The 25,639-nt window shown below is 41.5% G+C and overlaps 1 protein-coding gene across 1 annotated transcript in view; it reads right to left on the bottom strand.

Annotated features, from left to right (window-relative positions):
• The window catches only part of whrna (whirlin a), a 199,360-nt gene extending 174,712 nt beyond the window's left edge, over positions 1-24,648 (bottom strand). Inside the window, exons 1-2 of the mRNA XM_078551285.1 lie at positions 23,882-24,648; positions 19,152-19,463 (exon numbers count right to left, since the gene is read on the bottom strand). Of these exons, the coding sequence (XP_078407411.1) occupies positions 19,152-19,463; positions 23,882-24,283 (714 nt within the window). The 5' untranslated portion in view covers positions 24,284-24,648. The remainder of the gene's footprint in view (positions 1-19,151; positions 19,464-23,881) is intronic.
• Positions 24,649-25,639: the final 991 nt, after the last annotated feature.

Genomic DNA, 25,639 nt, shown 5'->3' with positions numbered 1-25,639 from the left:
TAAAAATGCTTCACGTGCAATGAAGCAGAGTGGCTTGTCATTGACTGCAGCTGGTACAAATTCAAACTGGTGAGACATGAGGCTGGATTTTATGCTTACCTGCCAATGGGTTTGAAGGCAGGGGCTCAGAAAATGCAGTGTGTAACCTGCCTGCCCTGACCTGTCTCCAATTTTACGGGGGGAGGTGGTGGAGGCGTTGGGTGGTCTGCCGTTTGGGCCAATTGGGGCCCTTTAGTGGCAATTAATGGTGACTCATCCTGCTCCCACTGCTATTGTACCCACACAAGTCGGAATGCCTAGCAGCTTTACCTGTGTAGGCTGGTGTCAGGCAAGTGGGGAGGGTCCTCCTTTAGGGGTCCCTGTGCCCATCAGAGGCACCCCACCCCCCCAACAAGGCTATAACCCCTCTTTAACCCTCCCTGCCAGGCCTCTCAAACCAAGACCCTCACCACCCCCTAACCCCCTTGCTGGGGTCTGCCAGTCTGGCCCCAGAGATACCCAAGATGTATCTGAAGTCTGGCCTCCATAGGCTCTTCTTCCTCGGCGGCTGCTTGTAGTCCCAGAAGAGGCCACTGCTTGAATCTGGCACTGCTGGGACTACGGAGCTGCTGGCCAATCCGATTGGCTGGCAGCTCTCTAAGGCGGGACTCCCTCCTGAGATAGAGGCGGAAATCTCGCCTTAAACCAATTGACACCACTCCCAGTGTTAAATGTCTGCAGGGCAGCCAGCATTATTGTGGGTGGGCTCCCCCTTCACCAATCTTTTAGCCAGGGTCACAGGAAACATGGTGCCCAGTAGAATCCAGCCCATGGAGTAGAGGCGGTCACAACGGAAAGCTTTGCTACACTTGGTGGCTTCTGATGTGGTGATGGACCTTTGCATGCAACAACAACAACTTACATTTATGTAGCACCTTTAATGTAGTAAAACATCCCAATGCACTTCACGGGAGCATTAGCAAGCAAAACTGACACTGGGCCAATTAAGGAGATATAAGGACAGATGACCAAATGCTTGGCTGAAGTGGTAGGTTTTAAGGAATGTTTCAAAGGAGGAGAAAGGGGTAACGAGGCAAAGAGGTTCAGGAAGGACCTGAACAGCTGAAGGCAGAGCCGGCAATGGTGGAGCAGTGAAAATCGGAGATGTGCAAGATGTCTGAATTGAAGGAGTGCAGAGATCTCGGAGGGTTATAGGCAATGTCCCCTCCAGTTTTATTTTTGTTGACAGATTCATTTAAGTGCTCAGGCCCTTTAAAATTTGTTGCACAGGTCTTGTTAATATAAAGGGGCCAACTTGCACTCAGCCTGTGCAGGAATTTCTGTGTTCCCGTGCAGGGCTTAAGAGGTCATTGGTTGTAGGGATGGAGGAGGTTTCATAGATAGGAGCCAGTGTAACCATTGAGAGATTTGAAAACAAGAATCAGAAAGTTAAAAATCGAGGTGTTGCCAGGCCGGGAGCTAATGTACATCAACGAACTCTGGAGGGAGGGGTCAACAGGAGTTCGTGTAAGTTAAGATGTGAGCAACAGACCTTTGGATGAATTCAAGTTCATGGAGGGTCAAGGGTGTGAAGCTGGTCAGCATAGCTTTGGAATAGTCAACTCTAGAAGTAACAAAGGCATGGGTGAAAGTTTCAGCAGCAGATCTTCTGTTGCCAAAACCGCTCCTCATCAACACAACAGGAGCAGCAGAAATGTACACCTGGAGACATCGACAAGGCCATGAGTTAGCAGTTATAGTTTTCATTTTGCAGTTACCATTGGATTCCTCCTATTCTTTTCACTGGTGGCTGCAGTGCACTCAGTGTGACTACTTTAGAGAGGATTTGTCAGGGTAACCTTTCACATAATTTAAAACAGCAATTCTACCCCTTCTGCTTGCCAGCACTCCAGAAACACTGTTGGAAACTCATCGATAATGTTCCAGTGTTGACATTTATTTTTCTAATTGAACACAATGCTGAGGCAAAGAGGTCATTAACTTAAAATGGCCTAGAAAGCCAGTGTAAACACGCTTTTGGGCTTAGTCGGCTGCACTGTAAATCAAGAATTAATATTTAAACAGCATAAACCAACATCACCTCATTAATTCCATGGCTTTTAAAATTAATAACTTAAAATAAGCTTTTTATGGCAAATTGGAAAATGCATGTAGCAACATGTATCCCTTCAAATAAGCACAGACTGCAGATGCAACAAAAGCCAGAATAGATACAAGTCTTGTTAAAAGAATTGAATGTCATATCCTAGTCGCAGCTATATACAAGGTGTGGAATTTTTCTACAGTAGCTCATGTTCACCAATCAACCTGAAAGCTATTGGTGAAAATACAAGGCTGTGCTCAGCAGTTTTGTCAGGATTAAAGCTACCTTAGCATAAGGCATCACATCTTGTCTGGACAATTTAGCTCAGCAAAATATGCCACTTCTATTCCTTTCTCATATCCTCTTTGCTTCCTACACACGTTATGTTAATAATTCCCATGCCTCATTCCTTCATTCACAACTGCGGTAATCATTATCCTTGTTCTTCAGCGCAGATGAACAATCAAGTTGCATTTATGTAGTGCCCTTCACATAATAAAACATCACAAAGTGTTTTACAGGAGAGGTGACAGACATCCAACAGGAAGTTTAAAAAAGTGCCTGCTTGAAAAATTAAGTTTGGAGAGGCTTTAAGTAGCAAGATGAAGACATTTAGGGAGATAGTTTCAGGGTTCAGGGACATGATGGCTGATGGCTCTGCCACTGATGGTGGCAAGGAGGAAGTGGGAGGCATACAGGAGACCAGAGTCAAAGCATTTGGGACACAAGATCAAAGAACAAGGTCTTCTTCCAGTTGTCCCCTGGGATCTTTTACATTTGTCTGAACCGCTAGAAAAGGCACATGCAGTTTCAACATCTGAACGATAGCATCTCAGTCAAAAAAGATACCCCTTGCTCAGGAGACCATCATAATCAAGAGAAGCTTGTGATTAGCAGAGTTAATTTGAGGTAGGGGGATAGTTTGAGTACATAGAGAATGAGCTGAGGTGCTCAAGCCAGATGTTGGGATGACAATGAGGCCAGTTGTGAGCCATGGGCATTCAAAACTGCAGCCCTTGGGTTTGATAATTACAGCCAAAGAATTTTAGGTGAATCTAGGTGACAATGTTTCAACCTGTTGCTCCTGATTATTGACACATTCATTTGCAAAATATTTTAGTTTTTATACACCTCAAGACACTATTTGAGCGCCAAATGTTTATCATGGTATTTTTTGTTTCCTTCTTTTAAAATTCACTTGTTATTTCTCAAATGCACATTTCTCAAATGCTGGAAAATATTGGAACACTGGCAAATAACAAGCAATGTGTAAGCTATTGAAATTTAAAGTAAAAGGCACTCTATTATACAGGCTGATATTAAAATTTACCTTCGTCTTACCTGAGCCATCTTTTATTGAGTATTTTCTTTTACTCATTTACGGGATGTTGGCTTCGCTGGCTAGGCCAGCATTTATTGCCCATCCCTAATCGCCTTTGAAAGGTGGTGGTGAGTTGCCTTCTTGAACTGCTGCAATCCCTCTATTAATCTATTAACTCAGAACAAGTACAGTACCATATACTGCAAAAGTGGAAAATGGTGCTGACTTTTAAGCCTCAAAGCCAGGTCTTTAGACCTAGACCTAATTGATCCCCCATTGTAGTATATGACTAGTAGCAGCCTGCAATTATGACTGATAGCAGTCTGGTGTCAACTTAGTACTGCCTGTTCCATTTTAGCTTTGCTGAAGAGAAAATCACACTTTAGCGAAAAGCTGCCTGATGATGCAAGAACCCTCTTATGGACCAAATGCATATCATCACCGATAGACTTTTACAATGGAAAATAATTTCTGGTGTAACTAAGGAAACTGCTTTTCATGCTGCTCCTCAGAAGTGAGTTGGCTTGTGCTGATATCTGCCATGTAAACAATTTGAAGTAAAAAGGGTCACCGCTCCGTGAAGAGGTCAAGTATTCAGAAATCACTGGACACCAGCAAGGATATCTTCACCAGACATCAAGAGAGTAGTTTCTCGTAAATGAAAATATCTATCTTCTCAGAGGAATTCTCCATGAGGAACCTTCTTCAATAGTAGACATTTACTAGCATAAGGCCATGTCAGGGATAATCTCATTTCAACAAAACCCTACAATATTGATCTCCTCCAACCAAAGTGATAAGGAAAGCTAATTTTGTGAATCATACAACAACAACTTCCCTTTATATTGCACCTAAACATAGTAAATTATCCCAAGGCAAAAGCATTATCAAATAAAATTTGACAGCAAGTCACATAATGACATACCAGGACAGATGGCCAAAAACTCTGTCAAAATATTAGGCATTAAAGAGCACCTTAAAGAATGGCCAAGAGAGGGAGATGTTTAGGGAGAGAATTCCTGTGCTTAGCACTTAAGCAGCTGAAGGCAAGAAGAGTGCAGATATTTTGGAGTGTTGTAGAGGGACAGAGTTAGAGAGGGGCAAGGCTATAGAGGGATTTGAAACAAGCTTTAGAATTTTTTGCGATCCCAGGAGCCAATGTATGGCAGTGAGTAGAGGAGATTGTTGGATGAACAGTGCTTGATGCAAAGTGAGGGTATGGGTAGCAGAGTTTTGGATGAGCTCATTTTGAAAGAGGAGGAAGATTATAGGGCAGTCAGGAGACCATTGGAATAGTTAAATTGCGTGAGGCACCTTGAGATATTTTATGATGTTAAAGGTACAATATAAATGCAAGTTGTTGTTGTTGAATGATTCACAAGATTAGATTTTCTTTGCTTTGTTTGTCAAGGCATGGTTGAGGATTTTAGCAGCAGATGAGCTGAAACAGGGTAGAGTCAGGTGATGTTACAAAGGTGGAAATATGTGGTCTTGGTGATGGCATGGATATGTGGCTGGTCTTGAGGTCAAGTACAACACCAAGGTTCTGAACAGTCTGGTTCAACCTCAGACAGTTGCCAGGGAGAGAGATAGATTTGGTGTCTAGGGAATTTTGTGGTTAGCTGACCTTTACACTGAATAGTGGTAGCCATATTTCACTTTTTAAAACATTCCCATTATTTACATGGGAGACATCTCAATTGTATGAGGTTGGGTGAAATGGCTGTTTCCTTAGTTACACAGGGAATCCTATGGATAAGGATTATTTTTCTTGCTAAAGTCTATCAGTGATGAAATGTAATGGATTCAGAGAATCACCAGTGAATTTGATGCCTTTATTGAGATTGATCTCTGCCGTCTGTATTATCTGAACTCAATAGTACAATCCATGCTGCAACATTTAACCAGGCTTTAGTCAAGTGCATTTTATCCCATCACTGTAAATCAATGCGGCAGCCTAGAACACCACTGAATGAGTGACATTTAAAATGATGAACAGGTCAGTTGGTTAAAAGAGATAGCATCATTCTCACAAAGCTTTCTTTTGTGATATGGTCTGCTACTCTTCAATACCACCCAGTTGCCTCACCTGATTAAAGGCTTTGGCCATTTAATTTGTTCAACCCTTTCAACAATGAAAGATTCTGTCAGTTTCAAAGTAATAAAAAATGCTCCTTAACTTTTTTTTTTCTGAAATCATGTTCCATACAAATGCAGTCAGCTGCATACGAAACAGTTAGGACAAATTACTGTTTGAAATATGCTCATGTTTTGATAAGTCCAGTGTCAGAAGTTGGGTTATAACCCAATCAAATATAACACTCAATAAAGTCATTAGCACACATATTCACTTATATAATGATACATTTTCCAGAGATTTAAAATCAAAAAAGATCAAGTGTCAAATGAGGGCAAATTCCTGACCAATAATAAATTGCTTTTAGATAGTCTTTAGCAAAGGAGAGTGTCCTAAAGTACTTCACAAAGGTGTAGGGTAAAAATGAGAGCTGACTCAATGAAGGGAATGTTGGGGGGCAGTGGTGAGCAAAGGGTTAGTCAAGGAGGTGAGTTTTAAAGAGGGTCTTAAAGAAGGTGAGGGAGGTGCAGAAACAAAGCAGTTTAGCAGAGAAATTGTAGAGTGTGGGGGCTTAAGCAGCTTAGGGCACAATCAACAGTTGTGGGATGAATGGAAGGGAGAATACAAGTTTCAGGAAGAGAATTGGGGGCGGTTGTAGGATTGGAAAAAGTTACGGATATAGAAAGAAGTGGGACTATTTAGGGATTTAAATGCATGGAGAAGAAGCTCAAACTTGATTTAAAATGTTATTAAGTTGAACAATGAGATAAGGAATAATCACATTACTGAGGTGGCAACAGCTCAAGTATGAAACCTTCGCCACAGAGAATTCCTTACACTGTACCACAGATAATGGCTAAAATGTGTAAAATCAAAGCACACGAATTTGTGTGGGAATCAGGAAAGGAAGCCATCAGTTTCCAGTAAAATATTAAGATTTGAGTCCCCTTGTTCAGATGATACTTTATATATTCCGATGTATGTGCTTGAGTGCATAGTGGCCCAGATTTTTCCACAATGGCGAGATTCGTAACATACACTGTAACTCTTGCCATCCCGCCCTTATAACTGTCTCCAAATTTTGGTGGTTCTTTAATTAGAATATGCTGCAGCGAGCATAGCGGCAAATGAGGCACTCAGCACCAAATAAGAGCTGAACTGAAGGCACATCCCCTGTCTGGAGCCACGGAACAGTTTCAGGGAATGGGAGTGCAATTTCCTTCGTACTTTAGCCTGCAACTATTTTTCACCATAGTGTCCCTTTTGCAAGTTTTGACATTTTCAATTATTTCACCACCATGGGTGATGAATTCAGGCCACTCTGAGTTGCTACATTATCAATTATTAATCATGTAGCAATAAAATAATTTGTCACCTTTATTGTTGTGGATTACAAAGGTAACGAAGGGCAAATTAATCTTGAATTATTAATTTATTGAAAGGTTCTGGGATTAAGATTGAAGATCGCAAATTGAAGACAGTAAAAAGATATACCATGACTTTGTCTTTCCTCTGAGCAGATAGACTTCAAATGTTTGTGAGGTACTTGCACAACAATTTACTCATAATAGATTGAAACAATAGTAAGAAATAAGAAAATTAGAGTTTTTAGAAAAGATATACCAGTATTTGCTCTGTTACTGGCTTTAGTGAGGTTGCGCACTGTGGGTACAGAAATGAGGCTATTTAAATTCTGAATACCATCCCATAAATTAATTCGACTCCGGACATATGGCATAATAGTATTAAAATGGAAAATCCCAGCTGCAGGAAGTGGATATTTAAAGATCTAAGTTATTTAGTCTTTGTAACAGCAATGCTTTTTTTTACCACCTAGGAGTTTAAATCCAATCTTGTTGCGATAAATGCTGCCTCTGCAGCACTTGGACCATCATTTTTGTAATTTGAAGTGACAGTGGCACAAAATCGGGCTTAAATACAGGTTGATCATTCATTTTAATGGGGCACAGCTATGATAATTACTTTCTCCTTTCAGTGAGGGCACTGATGGATCCGTGCAAAAGTTCCAGATAATTATATTACTTGTTACTGATCAGCTCAAGCCTGAATTTGTTCCAGTCTTGCTGCACACAGGTGCAAACTGCTTCAGTATCTGCAAAGTTGTGAATGGTACTGTACAATCATCAGTGAACATCCCACTTCTGACTTTATGATGGAGGGAAGGTCTGGGGAAGCAGCTGAAGGTGGTTGGGCCTAAGACACTACCCTAAGGAACAGTTATATCTTGGGGCTGAGATGATTGACCTCTAACAACCATAAGCATCTTCCTTTGTCCTAGGTATGATTGCAACCAGTGGAGTTTCCCCCGATTCCCATTGGCTTCAATTTTTCTAGGGCTCCTTGATGCCACACTTGGTCAAATGTTGTCTTGATGGCCAGGGCAGTCACCGTCACCTCGCCTCAGGAATTCAGCTCTTTTGCCCATGTTTGGGCCAAGGCTGTAATGAGGTCTGAAGTCGAGTTGCCCTGGAAGAACTCGAATTGAACATCAGTGAGCAGGTTCCTGCTGATTAGGTGCTGCTTGTTAATACCGTCGACGACAATCTCCATCACTTTTCTGATGATCAAGAGTAGACTGCTGGGGTGGTAATTGGCCAGATTTGTCTTGCTTTTGTGGACTGAACAGACTTGGGCAATTTTCTCCGTTGTTGGATAGGTGCCAGTGTTGTAGTTGTACTGGAACAGCTAGTACCCTGGAGCGCAAATTTTAATTATTACAATGGAATGCTGTCAGGGTCCATAGCCTTCACTGTAACCAGTGCCTTCAGCGTTTCTTGATATCACGTGGAGTGAATCAAATTGACTGAAGACTGGCATCTACAATGGGCAGGACCTCTGAAGGAGACCTGGCATGGATCATCCACTTGGCACTTCTGGCTGAAGATGGTTGCAAACATTTCAGCCTTGTCTTTTACTCTGACATGCTGGGCTCCCCCAACATTGATGATGGAAATGGTGTGGAGCCTCCTCCTCTAGTTCGTCGTTTAATAGTCCACCATCATTCACAACTGGATATGGCAGCACTACAGAGCTTTGATCTTATGCTGCTTCCACTGTTTAACATACATGTAGTCCTGTGTTGTAGCTTCACTAGGTTGGCATGTAATTTTTAAGTATACTTGGTGCTGCTCCTGGCATAGTCTCCTACACTCCTCATTGACCCAGGTTTGGTCGCCTGACTCAATGGTAATGGCAAAGAGAGGGAGACGCTGGCCATGAGTTTATAGATGGTGGTTGAGTTCAATTCTGCTGATGATGATGGCCCACAGCACCTCATGAATGCCCAGTCCCGAATCCGTTTCCATTGAGCACAGTGATAGTGGCACACACCATGATGGAGGATGTCCTCCATGTGAAGATATGATTTTGTGTCCACAAGCATGATGGGATAGATCACACCTACAAATACTGACATGGACAGATGCATCGGCAACATGTGAGGATGAGGTTAAGGAAGTTTTTCCTTCTTGTTGGTTCTGTCACCACCAGCTGCAGGCCCAGTCTAGCACATAGATCCTTCAGAACTCAGCCAACTGTGGTGCTACCAAGCTACTCTTGGTGATGGACATTGAAGTCTCCCACCCAAAGTACATTCTATGTTCTTGCCACCCTTAATGCTTCTTCCAAGTGGTTTTCAACATTGAGGAGTAGTGATTCATCAGCTGAGGGGGAGGGGGGTAGTGGATTGTAACCACCAGAAGGTTTCTTTGCCATGTTTTACTTGATGCCATGAAACTTCATGGAGTCCAAAGTCAATATTGATTGTTTGCCACTGTTCCATCACTCTGGTGGGTCTGTCCTGCCAGTGATACAGGACATACCCAGGGTGGTGATAGAGTCAATGTCTCAGACTCCTCCAAGGTATTTTTGGTGAGTATTACTATGTCAGGCTGTTGCTTGATTAGTCTGTGGTACAGCTCTCCTAGTCTTGGAGCTCCCCAATGTTAGTGAGGAGAGCCTTTGCAGAATGCAGCATTGTCATTTCTGGTGCCAAGGTGGTTTGGTTTTATTCCTTTTCAATTTTTCTGTAGCTGGGCCATTACATAGGGTAGTTAAGTGTTACAATTGGTCACATTAAAGCCAGACTGGGTAAGGATGACAGATCTCCTCCTAAAGAGTATTAATGGTAGTTGCATGATCATTATTAATGTGACCAGCATTTTACTCCAGATTTATTAGTTCAAATTCTCCCAGCTGTTGTTTTTGGAGTTGAATTCTTGTCTTCAGTGCCTTAATCTGGGCCCCTGGATTACTAGTTCAGTAAAAATGACCATTATCCTAGGGCCAACCAGCTTCAGTGTCTTCATCAAGACGTTCCCTCCCTTGTAAGGGCAGAAGTGGGAATTTTTGCTGATGATTGCATAATGTTCAGCACCATTCACAACTCCTCAAATACTGAAGCAGTCCATGTCCATATGCAGCAAGACCTGGATAACATTCAGGCTTGGGTTTAAAAGTGGCAAATGACATACGCACCATACAAGTGCCAGGCAATGATCATCTCCAACAAGAGAGAATCTAACCATCCTCATTTGACATTCAATGGCATTACCATCACTGAATTCCCCACTGTTAACGTCCTGGGAGTTATTACATACCAGGAACTGAACTGGACCAGGAATACAAATACTGTGGCTAGTCAGACGCTGGGAATTCTGATGCAAGTAACTCACCTCCTGACTCCCCAAAGCCTGTTCACCATCTACAAGGCACAAGTCATGAGTGTGATGAAATACATCTACTTGTCTGGATGACTGCAGCTCCAACAACAGTCAAGAAGCTCAACACCATTCAGCACAAAGCAGCCTGCTTGATTGGCACCCCATCTACCAACCTAAACATTCACTCCCTCCACCATTGATGCACATTTGCCTGTTGCCCTTATTCTTCTAGGTGGTAGAGATCGCGGGTTTGGAAGGTGATGTTGAAGGAGCCTTGGTGAGCTGCTGCAGTGCATCTTGTATATAGTACGTGCGGACTGTGCAACAGTGGTGGACCGAGTGAATGTTTAGATTGGTGGATGGACAAAATTCTACTATGCCCCTATGCCTATTGCTGAAATGCTCAATCATGCCTTTATCATCCCCAGGCTCAACTATTTTGCTCTTCTAGCCAACCTCCCAATGGCCACCACCTCACCCCTGCCCCTTAAACTGTAACTCATCTAAAGCTTTGCTGCTTATATCCTATCCCACATTAAGTCACACTCACATCCTTGCTGAATTTCATTGCCTGCTGACCCCCAATACCTACCATTTTTAAATTCCTCTCTTCTTTGTTCCTGTAACTTCTTCCTAACCCTTGTCATCTCTCAGGACTCTCCAGTCCTCTGACTCTGGCCTTTTTTGCATCTCTCCCTCCCTTCACCCTACAATTGGCAGCTATACCTTCAACTACTTAGGGATATCCTATGTTATTCTGCATCTCTCCATCTTCTTTAAGGACTCCATGAAAACCACCTCTTTGAACAAGTTTTTACTTATCCCTTCAAAAAGTTCCTTCTTTGGCTTGGCACCCATACATTTCTGATTGTACTCTGTGAAACACCTTCAGGCATTTTTCCATATTAAGAAAGTCAGATTCTGACCAACCATCATATTATTGAATGGCAGAGCTAGCTGGACGGGCTGAATGGCCTACTCCTATTACTATGTTCCGATGCTCCTAAATAAATGCAACTTCTTGTTTGTTTTTGCTGCTATTCTCCAACAAATGTGCAATACATTCAACAAGCCACTCCTTAAAACTTTCACTAAGTAAAAAGATAAAAAATAAAATCTGGCACCATTCCATGTACACTCCATCACACAGTAAGCTGACAGTAGTCTTCCTTCCTGATTGGAAATCATATGCCAAGCAATTATGATGCATAATTTAACATGGTACTTCTGGCAGTTCTACAGAAAAGCACTAAGAAATGCCAAGTCATTTAATACCTAAAAATGTTAATAATTGTATCTACTTTTTAATATTTTGGATTTGAAATATTCAATCACTTAGCCTGATGCTCAATTCCTGCAGTGTCAGGTTGATCTATGGCAGCGTATAGAAATAGAGGGAATATGGCCTTAAAAGCAGAAGAAACCAGCACACCATGGCTGCACAGTGTACCACCCACAAGATGTATTGCAGCAAATTGCTGTGGCTTCTTTAGCATCACCTCTTAAATCTGTGACCTCCAACAGTTGGAAGGACACAGACAGCAGGTGTGTGGGAACACCCCTCCTCCAAGCTGCATTCCAAGTCACACACCATACTGCCTTTGACATATATTTGCATTCCTTCATCATTACTGGATCAATATGCCGGAGCTCCCATAATAGGGCTGTAGGAGTATCTTCATTGGAACAGTTCATGAAAGCAGCACACCACCACTTTTTCAAGGGCAACTAAAGTGGGCAATAAATGTTGACCTTGCCAGTGGCACATACACAATCATCGAATGAATTATTTAAAAATAAATACTGATGGGGAAATGTTCCTATTGAACTCTGAATTTAGAATAATTTAGGGCATAGAATTATTCAGCAAACTCATTCAAAACAATAGGAAATCTTGAATTGTTGGGTCTGACTTTGTACCTCTGAAGTTTCAGTGAGAGACATGGACATCAATATATTTTTATAAGATTCAAAGAAGTTGTGCTAAGATTGTTTAATAATGCCGGCTGAAGGCTTAAGGTATTTCAATGATGCTGAACCAATCGCCTCAGTTTCTTGCTGCATGGTTACACAAAATGGATTTGGAAAGCTTTTCCAAGTGGATTCTGAATGCCAACAAGGTGAGAATTAATAAAAAAAGAACCAAATAAAAAAAGCATCAGCAGCTCTCCTAGTAAACAATCACCTATGAACATATTTAAGAGGCATTTTGAGTCTAAAACAAAGCACTTTGTTTTAATTAAGATCGCTTCCACTGGAATGAACAGAAGGATAAATTCATATTTTGTAATCAGTCTGAGGTCTCCTCTATTACTTTACCAGCAGACATTTAAAATAAGGATCAGAGAAAGCTGTTTGTGGATGCAAATCATAGAATCATAGAATGATGCAGCACATGAGGCTATTCGGTCCATTGTATCTTTGCCAGCTCTTTGGCAGAGTTATCCAATTAATTTTACTCCTCTGCTCTTTCTCCATAGCCTTTCAAGTATTTATCCAATTCTCTTTCGAACTTCATTACTGAATCTATTTCCACCACCCTTTCCAGCAATGCATTCCGTATCGTTTGGTGTGTAAAAAAATGTTTTCCTCAAATCACCTCTGGAGTTTTTCTGCTTAGGTCAGAGAAGGTTAGAGAAGATGTGATAGAGCTGTTCAAATTTATGAATGGTTTTGGTAGAACAAATAAGGGGCAACTGTGTTCAGTGACAGAAGGGTCTCTGCAATCACGGATGGTTTGTGAAACAGATAAATTGGATCCAACAGGTAAGTGGAAAGACCTAGCAGTCCTTGCTTCCCTCTAGACCTAGGGTTTCCCAAGGCCTGGAAAACTTGCCCTGCCAGGTTAAATTTAAAACGATGATTAAATATGAGATACGCAGCCTCATTACAATAGTTGATTTCCCAACCCCCATTCTGCCTCTGTTAAAACTGAAAGTGAACAGGTTGGAGGTGGGTTGTGACCAAGATTCAGATTTTTAACATCTTAGCATCCCACTTGACCCAAACCTGACCATTTTGGGGGTTAAAATTCCCTCCTAAGTGTTGCATATAGTATTATCCTATCACTCTAAAAGGATGTGCATGTATATAGTTCCTTATTAGCATCCTTTAAAGTGTTTCACACACGATGAATAGGGTAGGTTTTCCCCTTCATTGCATCTGAGGGATGATTAGTTCCCATGCACAGGTAATAAGGAATGGGGATAGAGACCCATTGCATTAGTTCTCCACTAACATTGCCCTAGGGTTTCTCGGTCTTCCCCAGTTTTAAGTAATTGGGCCAGTGCCTGTACCAGATAATAGTCCAGTTTAACAAAGTAAATGAGACATGATGGATGTTCCTAGCTTCTCATCTCACTTTTCTCCGACTTTGCTTTGGAGGGTGACTCACTGAGAAGCATCAAAAAATAAGTTGTATTGGAACTTGCACCAAGACATTCATTAGACCAAAGGATCTGCAGAGGTCCTGGGAGGAACCCAAAGATATTTAGAGACACAACTTTATTTAAAGGGGATTTAAGGCTTTGCCCTGCAGCACTACCGCCGCACCCAGGGGACTTCTGACTGCTGCCCTTTGAAGTAGGAGCAGAGCTGCATGCCTGAGGTGCCAGAAGTGCTCCCTGTTGGGGAGTGGGATGCACTGGGAATGCACCCAGGCTCTGCAAATGGCCCCTGCTATGATTTCTCCCTTTGCAGGTGTCATGTTTAGGGCCATGAGAGGACTGTTGACTCCAATTTGTTTTTAAGCACAGTGTTTATTGTTAAGTAGGGACATGTAGAATCTAGTATAATTACAGTAAGTTCTCACACACAGCTATGAGATGAATAAGAAGTTAATCTACTTTTGGTGATGGTGTTTGAGAGATCATTGTTAGCCAGAATATGTTGTGATCATACATCCCCAATCCAAGGGCATTTATAGTTCAGTTTAATGTGACCCTGATAGCAATTTGACTCAGAAACTGGGATGATGCGAGAAAATGGAAGTCCCCATTGATACTGCAGATAGATTGTTTCTGAAGCCGCAAATTGAACCTAATTGTTGTAACAGTATATGAGGATTTCTACGATGCAAGTTGCTTAACCATACTGGAGATGGAGGCTAGTTAAGAAGTTTTTTTTTAATTTTCACAACCTCAGGGTGTCCAAAGATGCCTCACAGCCAATTAAGTACATTTTGACAAGTAATCACTGTTGTAATGTAAAACATGCAACAGCCAATTTGCACATAGCAAGTTCCCACAAACAACAACATTATAATGACCAGATAATCTGTTTTGTGACATTAATTGAGGAATAAATATTGGCCAGAATACCAGGTATAATTCTCCTGCACTTCTTTGAAATAATACCACCGGACCTTTTACACCCACCTGAGAATACGATGGATTTTAATAGCGCATTCAAAAGACCAACATTGCAGCACTGGAATGACAGGCTTGATTTTAATGCTCAGGTCCCTGGGGTGAAATTTTACGGCAGAGGGATTTTACCTTCCCGCCGAAGCCAATGATGTCTAGAATGTCTTGCCGCATTTTATGGCGCCGGCCCCGCCCCCGCCGAAACGGGGCCGTAAAATTCTGCCCCTAGTGTGGGACTTGAACTCACAACCTTTAGGCTCAGAGGTGAGTGTGCTAGCTACTGAATCATGGCTGCCAGGCAAACTGCACTGTCTAGCCACACTGGGGATGAAACAAACCTAAGGCAAAACCCGCTCCATTTGTAAGCACTGAAATCTCGCCTACATTGTCAATGATAGCATCAAAAGGGGGAAAAATTCACAAGGCACATGAAATACAATGAAAACTTCACAAATTTTGAGTTCCACAGCTGGCTGATAATCAAGCTCAGCATCGAAATTTATGATAATATTTTAACATAAATTGACATAATCCTGATTTTTTTTTCATGGCTTTGGTCAAAAAAAAAGGAAACACACAAATGGATCAAAGTGTTGAAATTTGACAGCCAAGATCAAACTCAATCTTAAATGCCACTGTGTTACAAGGATGTTCATGCCAAATTTATGTTATTAATTGAATAAAGCGATGGTAGCAGAATGGTAATATCACTGGACTAGTAACCCAGAGGACAATGCTAATACTCTACATCACATAGCAGCTGGGAAAATTTAAATTCAATTACTCAGTCTGGTTCATTAGTGCCCTTCAGGCCAGGAATTTCACCATCCTTACCTGGTCTGGCCTATTTGTGACTCCAGACCCACAGCAATGTGGTTAACTCTTAACTGTCTTCCGAAATGGACCAGTAAACTGCTGCAGAAAAGTCAAGTAAGAATAAAACCTAGGGAAGGTGGTTATGTTGGAAATGTCATCTTTTGGATAAGGTGTTAAACTGGTATACTTTCTGCCCTCTCTGGTGAATGTAAAAGAACATTTGACACTTTTTAGAAGAATAGCAGGTTTTCTCTGGCATCCTGCAGAATGTTTGTTCTTCAACCAACCTCACAATGCTGTTTATGGGATCTTACAGTATACGTTTCCTACTTGACAATAATGACAATGCCTCAAAACTATGTCATTAGCTGTAGTTATTTTGTGATGTCCTATTGGCCATAAAGACATGTATAAATGCTTAATTTTTTTCTTTTTTTCTGTCTACTTTGGCTCTTAGTGCCACAGACTTAAGACTCTTACCTGACCCCTGTGTTTAATTTTCTTCATGGCCTCTATCCTCCTATCTCTTTAAAGTCCTCCAGCCCTAGAATATTTCCCCCAATTTCACTGTTCCTCTGGCTCTAATCTCTTGTGCATCCTCCTCGCCATCATCCCACCATTGGCAACTGTTCTTTCAACCAACTCAGTCCCACTCTCTAGAATTTTATTCCTAAAGCCTTCTCCCTCTCTACCTTATGCTCCTCCTTTTAGACTTCCCTCAAAACCCACAGGCTCCGGCCAAATATTTGGTTATTCCTACTAATTGATCTCTTTTAACTTTGTGCTTATTTTCTTCATCTCACTGGGAAGTGCATTGAAACATTTTTCTATGCTAAAGGTGCTCTATGAATCTAAGCTATTGTTGTTGCAAGTAGCTTAATGCAGACTCAAACTCTATTAATGAACAAGGATGTGAAATGTACCACAACTCAACTTCAGTTCATGGTTAAATAAACATACACTCATTAGTTACTGTCATTAGTTTCATACTTATTTAGCCTTTAACTTCAGTCATTTCCAAATTGTATTTCTATCAAGAATTCTAGGAGCTTCATCCTTGACTGACCTCAAATCATTCATTTTTATTTTAATATTCAACAATATATGGCATGACTTTGAAATACAAGTCAAAAAGCCTGGCCCAAAAGAGATATAATTTATTGTGTCCAGAGTCAGTCGGGAGTGATACCATTGGTTCTGAATAAATAGATCAAACTATTCATCGTTGATAACGGGATGGCTTAAGTTGCCTTCACCTGAATGAAGTTAATACTTTTATTACAACAAAAATGAATTTAGAATTCAGTAATTAAAATGACATCAATATTTTTTTCTCCCGCCATTTTCAAATCTTGCTCAGTGTAGACTTTCCAAAACATTAATGGAAAAGAATCACTGAAGGATAAAAGCCCCATTCCACCACTGCCGCCACCCCCCCTACCCCCAACATCGCTGGTCCTCTGATCTATTCTCAAATAACAAAAATAAAAAGACAAACTGTCGCTTCCAGCTAGCTGCGACATTAGTAAAACAAAGATTTTTTTGTAGTGGATTTTTTCAGTCACTGATTTTCAATATATTACAGTCAGTCTGCATGGATGTTGTCAGGTCTGAGAATTCTCAGAACTTTTTCCCTTACAGATTCACTGTTATCTGGTCAGGGTTAATGGGGCATCCTGTGTTCCTAATAACTTCCCCAAATACGTGGAAGCAGAGTCTTTGGATATTATTAAAGCAGAGCTAGATAAATTCTTGATTAAGAAGGGGGTGAAAGATTATCGGGGGTAGGCAGGAATCTGGGGTTGAGGTTACATTCAGATCAGCCCATGATCTTATTGACTGGCGGAGCAGGCTCAAGGGGCCAAGTGACCTACTCCTGCTCCTAATTTGTATGTAATTGGTCTCAGTGCCCTGCTTTAGGGATGGAAATGTCATTAGGGTTCTGAGTCTGAACCACTATGCAGCAAAGGCTGCTGGAGGTGTTGTACAATAGAGATAGAATGAGACCCACTTATGAATGATGGGCACTTAGACAAGGTATGTCAGGATGGCATATGCCCTGGTTAAGCAGCTAATGGCTTCAGCACAGAAGGTGGGGAGAAAATAAACCAGAAAAAAAGCTCACAAAGCTATTATTTAAAAATGCATAGCAAAATGTTATGCTGCAGCAGATGGAGTGTACATTCAATAATATAATTTTGAGAACTTATAATGCTTCAATGGCTTTATTGATTGTATCTTGTTCCGCTGACGTATTCCTATTTCATACATGTTTAAACTGCCACAATAAAATAGGAAATGTTACTTTAATATTTTTTTCACTAAAAGGTTCATAGAATCATAGAAATTTACAGCATGGAACAAGGCCATTCGGCCCTTAGTGTCTGCATCAGCTCATAAGTAGCAAGTTAGCCTAATCCTACTTTCCAGCTCTTAGTTCGTACACTTGTAGGTTAGGACACTTCAAGTGCACATCCAAGTATTTACCCTAAATATATAGTATGGATTACTCAGTAAAGGGGAATAGGATCTTTCTATCCATTCTATTTAGACCCTTAATAATTTTTTCCATTTCGGTTAGATTTCCCCTCAGCCTCCTCTGTTCCAAAGAAAACAACCATGGCCAAACTAATCTTTCCTCATAGCTAAAATTCTCCAATCCTGACAACAACCTCATGGATTTTCTCGGCACCCTCTTTGCTGTAATCAAATCTTATCTGCAGTGCAGTGACCAGAAGTGCACATAGTTCTCTAGCTGTGGTCTAACAGGTATTTTATACAGTTCCAGCATAACTTTCCAACTCTTATATTCAACGCCTTGGCTAACAAAGGTGAGGTTATGATCTTTTATTCTAGTTTCTTCAGTTAAAGATTATATAAGAGCTACGGTCTGTCTCAAAACAACAGAAGCAATCAGCACTAAGTAAAGCATCAGATTTTAGCTGGCAAACAGCCTTGATTGGATAAAAATAGAGTGAGTTCAGCTAATTTTCAAGCCAGTTATTGACTTTTGAATCTAAGAAAATTAGTGTCTCCAAATGAATGGTTTACAATTGTGTTAATATTATGGGGAGATGGTCACTTTAACCTGGGAATGATTGCAATCACAATTTCTAAAGTCTAAAGTTTCTGAACAGCTGACATTAGTAATTATATAAAATAGAATCATAAAAAGTATAAGATCAGAAAGGGCTCTGCAGTCCACCTAGCTAGTCCCAAAAATCATGCTAACTCAATAATTGCATGAAAATTATGTACACAATTAATGCATAATTTTTGTTGATTTCATTTGGGATTTCAGCCTTTGAGAGTTAAGTCGTTCTCACGAGCGATCTAAATTTTATATTCAATACCTCCCCAATTATAAATTTGCTCATGTGTGTGTCACTACCATAAAGCAAATGTATTATTATGCAAATAATTCATTGTGTGATTTTGTTTTATCATAATACAATGTGTTCACAAGCATGTGTTATATAAACTGGCAGTCCTTGAAGAACTCTTCACTCCAACAATGTTGTAATTAGAACTCAATCCAGCGGTTCAGCTGATATAGATGTAATCTCTGCTTGTACAACAGCTATTCTGATCCAGATATTGTATCCACCATGTTTCAATGAATTTCACTCTTAAATTGGAAACTGGAGTTTATTCGATTTTACATATGAATTCTTCCAGCTTTGATAAAAAAAATAAGGACTGAATATTTTTTAATCAGAGTTGGTGTTACAAAAGCAGGAAAGGATTAATCAGCATTGTTTGTTGAACTCATGTCAGTACATGTTATTATTTCAATTGGAAGACTTACCATAACAGCTTCCCCATGGGTGACCTTATCAAACACCTTGTCATTCACTCGCAAGATCTGATCTCCTACTCGAAGTCCCTCTTTTTCAGCCAATGAGTTTTGTTCAACAAGCGACACATAGATCCCAACTCCATGCTCAGCTCCTCCTCGGATGCTGAAACCCAAACCTTCATTTGTTTTGTTTCTTTTCAGTGCCACCTGCCTGATCTCTCCATAATTTTCTTTCATCACCAAGCTTTGGTAGAAAGGTGCTGTCTGTTGATCAGTGCTGAAATTTACTTGCACTGGTCTGGAAACTTTGGAGTCTAATGTCTGAGGGAAGAAACAAACAAATAATTGCAGAGAGACAATCCAATGGAAATAATAGTAACATGTAAACTGCAAAAGAAAAATACAATAAAGGACAGATAGGAAATACACAACACATTATATAACATATTCTCAAATATCTTGTTGGAAGAGCTAACTTGTACTGTTAACATAGATTCATAGGCGTTTACAGCACAGAAGGAGGCCATTCAGCCCATCGTGTCTGTGCCAGTCAAAAAGATCTGACTACACTAATCCCATGTTCCAGCGCTTGGCCCACAGCCCTGGAGGCTATGGCAATACAAGTGAATATCTAAATACCTCTTAAATGTGCTTCTTAAACATAAAATATTCAAGTTGAATGTAATGTCATTAATTAGATTTCAAAGTTAGTAACAAATATTTATTTTAAAAATTCCTTCAACTTTGTGTTGAATGTCATCAGACAGAAATATTGGCACACTGATATTCTTTTGCCTAATCCAAAGTGCAGTATTTACCCAAAGTTAACATATGTACAGTCAACTTTACACCTGAACCTTTGCACATTCAAGAGCTACAAAGGTGCTCACTTTCATAAGTGTTTTATTTTGAGAGAAGCCTTCATTTTAAGGGTAATATAATGTAGTTTTGGTCTCAATATTTTTTCAAATACTTCTTACATTATATTTCAATCAATTTCTTAAAGAATCAAATGGGCCAGTTGCCTCAATCTCACAAATGCCCCATTATCTGCTTCTGAATATATCTTTTTCATCTTTATTCACCTCATCCATTCTCTATTGCAGATATTGCCAGTAAGTGAGCATCCTCCACCTTGGCTCAGTAGTAGCATTATTTTGCCAGCAAGTCAGGTGGTTGTGGGTTCAAGTCCCACTCCAGAGATTGGAACATAAAATCTAGTGTGACACTTCAATAAAGTACTGAAGGACTGCTACGTTGTCAGAGATGCCAACTCCAGATGGGATGTTAAACTGAGGTCTCATTTGCCCTCTCAGGTGGATGTGAAAGGTTCTATGGCAATAGTGGAAGAAGTGCAGTGAAGTTTTCTTGGTGTCCTAGCCAATATTTACCCCACAACTAAAATTGCTAAAATAGGTTACTGGGTCATTATTGCACTGCAGTGGGATCTTGCTGTGCACAAGTTGCCTGCCCTGTTCCCCTATATTACAACAATGAAAATACTTCAAGGGTACTTCAGTGGCTGTAGAGTGCTGCTTTGGGACATCCTAAGGTCATAAAAAGGGCTGTGTAAAATGCAAGATTTTTGGGTCCATGGAGAAGAGGGGAGGGGAAGATTAACATGTTCGTGTTCCTTCATTTGAGAATCTATCATTTTTTTCCTAGATAGCTGATTGCTTTCCAAAGCTTTCATTTCTCAAAAAAGAATTAGTAATTGAACAGTTGATATTTATCATTGCAGCAGGTTTTCTGCTTACATATCTCACTGGAAAATATTTCACTAGTTAGTTGATATTGGTAGCAGTTTCCCACTTGTAACTGAAAATTAACCGACAATTGAAGTCTATAAGTGATGATTGATGATAAAAAGCAGACCAAAGCCTAACTTACTTAGGGGACATTCCTCTTGCTCCTATTTATTGGATGTGATAACCTGTTTGCTTTAAACACATTAATGCCTCCATTAAAAAATGAACAGAGAATTGGCATGCAAACATGTTAAATGCTCACCTATTATTAATATAATAATTTCCATCACTTCACAGATTATTAACAATGAGGTTTCATTCAGTCAATGATTCTGACTAACAAACTACAAGCATTATTTTCCTAATTTGTGTTGAGAAATAAAAAATGCCTTCGTCTTTCGCACCTAGTTTCTAAATGGAGCCCTCAAAGATCAGCTCTAGTGTGTATTAAGTATAGGGAATAGCTCTCTTCAGATTGCTGAAGCAACATGCCATGAATCCAAGCTCAGAAGATTCTCTCCCTTCCATCCTTTCTTTGGGTTTTTTTTTAGGGAGACTACCAATTTATTAATGGTCCTGTGCCAAATTAGTCAATTTGCACCCTAAGCTCCTGAAATTGCTCAGATTCATTTCATCGAGACAGATTATAACAAGCAGGCGGTGGGGGGGGGGCGGGGGGGTGGGGGGGGGGGGGGGGGGGGGTGGATTTCTTTCCATCAGTTGGAGCTGGATTAAAAGCCAATGTCTGTAGGAGAAAAGGATAGTGCACTAATCCAAAAGGAGAACGTTATTAGTACAATGAATAAGTAAGTGAGCCCAAAAGGCCTACTCCTGCTCCTAAGTGCTACGTCCCTATCCTTTGATTTATTTATTGTGCACATTTATATCGTTTTGATCCTGGGTCTCTTGCCTTCTGGGACTGGGAACAAAGAGGATCTGACACTTCTGAATGCCACTTGGTGCCTGGACCCATCTTACCCTGCTTCGGTCATGTAGTTTGGTCCTGAACAATACTCCACCTATTGGCTCAGGAGCAATATATACAATACCTAATAAGGATGGGGACTGGAGTTCAGACATTTTTCTACCTCCACTGTGATATTTTGTAGCTGTAGAGATACTTCCCTGATTCTATTTCTCCGTGAGATTAACTCAAACTTCAGACCACAATAACCATGAAAACGTCCTCATGAAGTTGCAGTAGTTTAAACGTATTTTTCAGAATTTGTTACAAACATATAACACATACGATTGATAATTGCTTACCAATTCCTGTGACACAAACTGCCAATGTTACTGAAGATACAGTACACAGGTCAAAGCTAAGAATTCACTAGGCACTGTACAGTCCAGATGTACTAATATCAAACCTGCATGTGTTCTGTCAGTTCAGTAAGTGTACACTCATTACAGCAGAGAGCTGATATTGAGGGTACAAGTTGTTTTGGTCCAATTACATTTTTCATTGCTAAGTCTCTCGCGTATTTACAGCAAGTGCATCCCTTCCCACCGCGCACGTCTTCTGTATAAATGGACAAAACAACCTCGATATACTTTAAGTGAATTGGTACCCAGTCTATAGTCGTAATGCAAGTCATAATCTACTAGTCACATATGAATGGTAAGATGAGCCAAGCCAAACCTCTGGTATTCCACTCCCCAATACATATTTTAAGAGGACAAAATAAATGTAGTAGGGAAAAAAACCTAAACTCTAACGGTCCAATCTAATAAACGGGTGCTGTTCTTTTCCGTCATTTTAACATGATGTGAAACGTCTTTGGACACATCGCAAATGATTCTCGCCACAGAATCTTCACGGGTGTCCCATCAATTTCCTCAGTTGATCTGATGTCTTTGATTTTAGACACCCAATCTACCAGCAACCCCCCAAACCCGGCAACGAGCTGTTTGGTACAATTGCTAATACCATTCCAAAAAAATATACTCGGGCAGATTCTGAGGCGCTGAAGAGACTGACGGTGTTTGGAATGAATTCTTGCTCGGCGTGTAACTGACACGGAAGACGCCCCAGCAATATCTAAGGTCACCAAGGGCCTTTCTTTGAGAATTCATGAAAATAAAAAAAAATCTTCCTCACGGACCAGGGACTAATCCTGAACCTTGGGCTCAAGGGGTCAAATACCGAGTGACAATATTGGCAACTGCCCCCCGCGCCCGAGATATTACTAGACACTAGTCAGAGCCCAATGACCATACCCCCTATTTGAACAAATATTTCCTTCTTGATTCCCTATTGCATTAACTGCTTAAGCTGAATGTTTAACTGCAGTGAACACAACTTCTTGTCAACGTCTCCCATCCATGTGGCTCCGCCTGTTGTTTGTATGGGATTCACCAAATTAAACACTTCGAGATTATTATTTTTAATTTTACCAAAAGCTTTAGGACGACTGTCTGATATCAGCCAGTCAGCACCTGAGAACCCACTGCGCTAGTCGAACATATTTTCAGCACACCGCAGTATTTTGCTTCTATATTTTGTGAGAACATTGCTTGTTTGGAATATCAGGGTCGAGAGTGAACGCTATTAGAGCATTAATGAAATAATACGTGTGTGAACAATAGCTGGGATTAGAGCGGGGCTTCCTGGAGAGGGTGATTCGCATTAAGTGCTACAAATGTTCAAAACAGTTCAGAACAATGTGCGGTGACTGTGCACACCGAGAGGTTATGAGAAGTAGAATTGGAAATACAAATGTTATCAGTAAAAAATCAACTGATCTTCAGCCTCCTGTTTTACTCTAAAATATTCAACACGGTATTTAATTCCATTCATTTATTTATTAATTAGTGCACTTAAGCCAAGTATAAATACTGGTCGGAACAGCAGTGCAGGTAAACACTGGATTTACACTTACTGCCAGGTAGAAAGTGGTTGGCGCTTGTGAATTAGGAGTTTTAACCTGTTTCCGCGCGCTTCCCCCACATTAAAGTGGTCTTTGTGGAACACAAAAGGGTCGCACTTACGTGGAGGTGACTGGGAGCGGCAGAGCGAAGCTCTTTGCTGTCGCTGCTCAGCCCGCTGGGGAGCAGGTCAGTTTTCAGGTAGAGCCCCTCCGAGGTGTACTGGTCGAAGAGCAACTGGTCCGACCTGGGGATGACGAGCCGCAGCATGGGCAGCAGCTGCCTCTTGTTCTGGCTGTTGAGGATAACTTTCAGAGTCTGCACCAGGTCGAAGACGTTCCTCTTGGAGTGATAGACATTCAGGCAGTGGATGAACTGCTCCCTCTCGCAGTCGTTCAGCAAGACATTCAGAGCGTTGTGCAGCTTCCTCACGTTGGACGACAAGGATCGCCCGCTGGATGCAGTGCCCGAAACCATGGAGTTAGCCGAGGAGTTGAGGGACATCCGTTCGAGGTCGGTGGACATGGTTCAGCAACGCCGGAGACTTCCAACAAGAGATGTGACTGCGTGCAGCCAGTTCGGCTGGTTTGCGGGATCTCCCCGGGCGGGGAAGGCGCCCACGCTGGATGGGATTCAGGGACAGTGAACACCGCAGCTCCTCAGCTTCACTCAACTCTCTCTCTTTGCATCTGGCTGCTTGTTCCGCAAAGGGAGCCGCTGCCGGGAGAATGGCCGGGGAGTCTCATTGCGGGTCTCCCGCAAACACCCCTGCGGGGGTGGGTGTCTGAGTGTGGTATTGATCACCCAGTGAGCTACAGCCGGCCCGCCCCCCTCCAGCCCCTCTCCCTGTCTCTCTCTGTGTGTGTGTGTGTGTGCCTCTCTCTCTCTCTGAGCTGCACTTGTCAATTTCATCTGCTGTCATTCCGCGCGGAAATGACGTGGCCGAGGCTGTTGCCAGGAGACAGCGGCTCACCAGGACGCGCCGGTTCTGCATGTGTAGAGCGCGGGAGAGTGCATGTTGTTGCAGCCACTGAGATGGCTTCGTGTATAGCGGGGGCACCGTTGTTCCTGTACAGGACCTGCCCCATCTGTTGCTACGTCACTAAGTGACTAATGTTACAAAGAACAGGCCCCTACCCGCGGGTAAAGTGCAACTTAGCAAACTCCGATCATTCATGGCTCGGTTGGTAAAACTCTTGCCCCTGAGCCACAAAAGTTCAAGTCTCACTCCAGGGCGTGAGCGCAAACATCAAGGCTGACATTTCAGTGCAGTGCTGAGGGAGTGCTGCACTGTCGCTGCTTCAGTTTTTGGGTGAGGCGTTAAAGTCGAGGACCGGTTCTGCCTGCCTGAATGGATGTAACATGACACTACCATAAAGAACAGCAGGAAAGTTACCCCTCCCCCACCCCAGACAAATACTTCACCCTCAATCAACATCACAGGAATAAAAACAAAAAACTGCGGATGCTGGAAATCCAAAACAAAAGCAGAAATACCTGGAAAAACTCAGCAGGTCTGGCGGTATCAGCGGAGAAGAACAAATTTGACGTTTCGAGTCCTCATGACCCTTCAACAGAACTAAGTAAAAATAGGAGAGGGGTGAAATATAAGCTGGTTTAAGGTGGGGGGTGGGGGTGTGGTGGGGGGAGGTTGTAGGGATAAGCAAGCAGTGATAGGAGCAGATAATCAAAAGATGTCACAGACAAAAGGATCAAAGAGGTGTTGAAGGTGGTGATATTATCTAAAAGAATGTGCTAATTAAGAATGGATAGCAGGACACGCAAGGTACAGATAGCTCTAGTGGGGGCGGGGTGAAATAAGACTACAAGGGCATAAAAGGTACAGATTTAAAAATAATGGAAATAGGTGGGAAAAGAAAA

The sequence above is a fragment of the Cetorhinus maximus genome, chromosome 10 (assembly GCF_964194155.1).
Source record: "Cetorhinus maximus chromosome 10, sCetMax3.hap1.1, whole genome shotgun sequence".
Taxonomy (NCBI): domain Eukaryota; kingdom Metazoa; phylum Chordata; class Chondrichthyes; order Lamniformes; family Cetorhinidae; genus Cetorhinus; species Cetorhinus maximus.
This window is presented reverse-complemented; position numbering and strand designations above follow the sequence as displayed.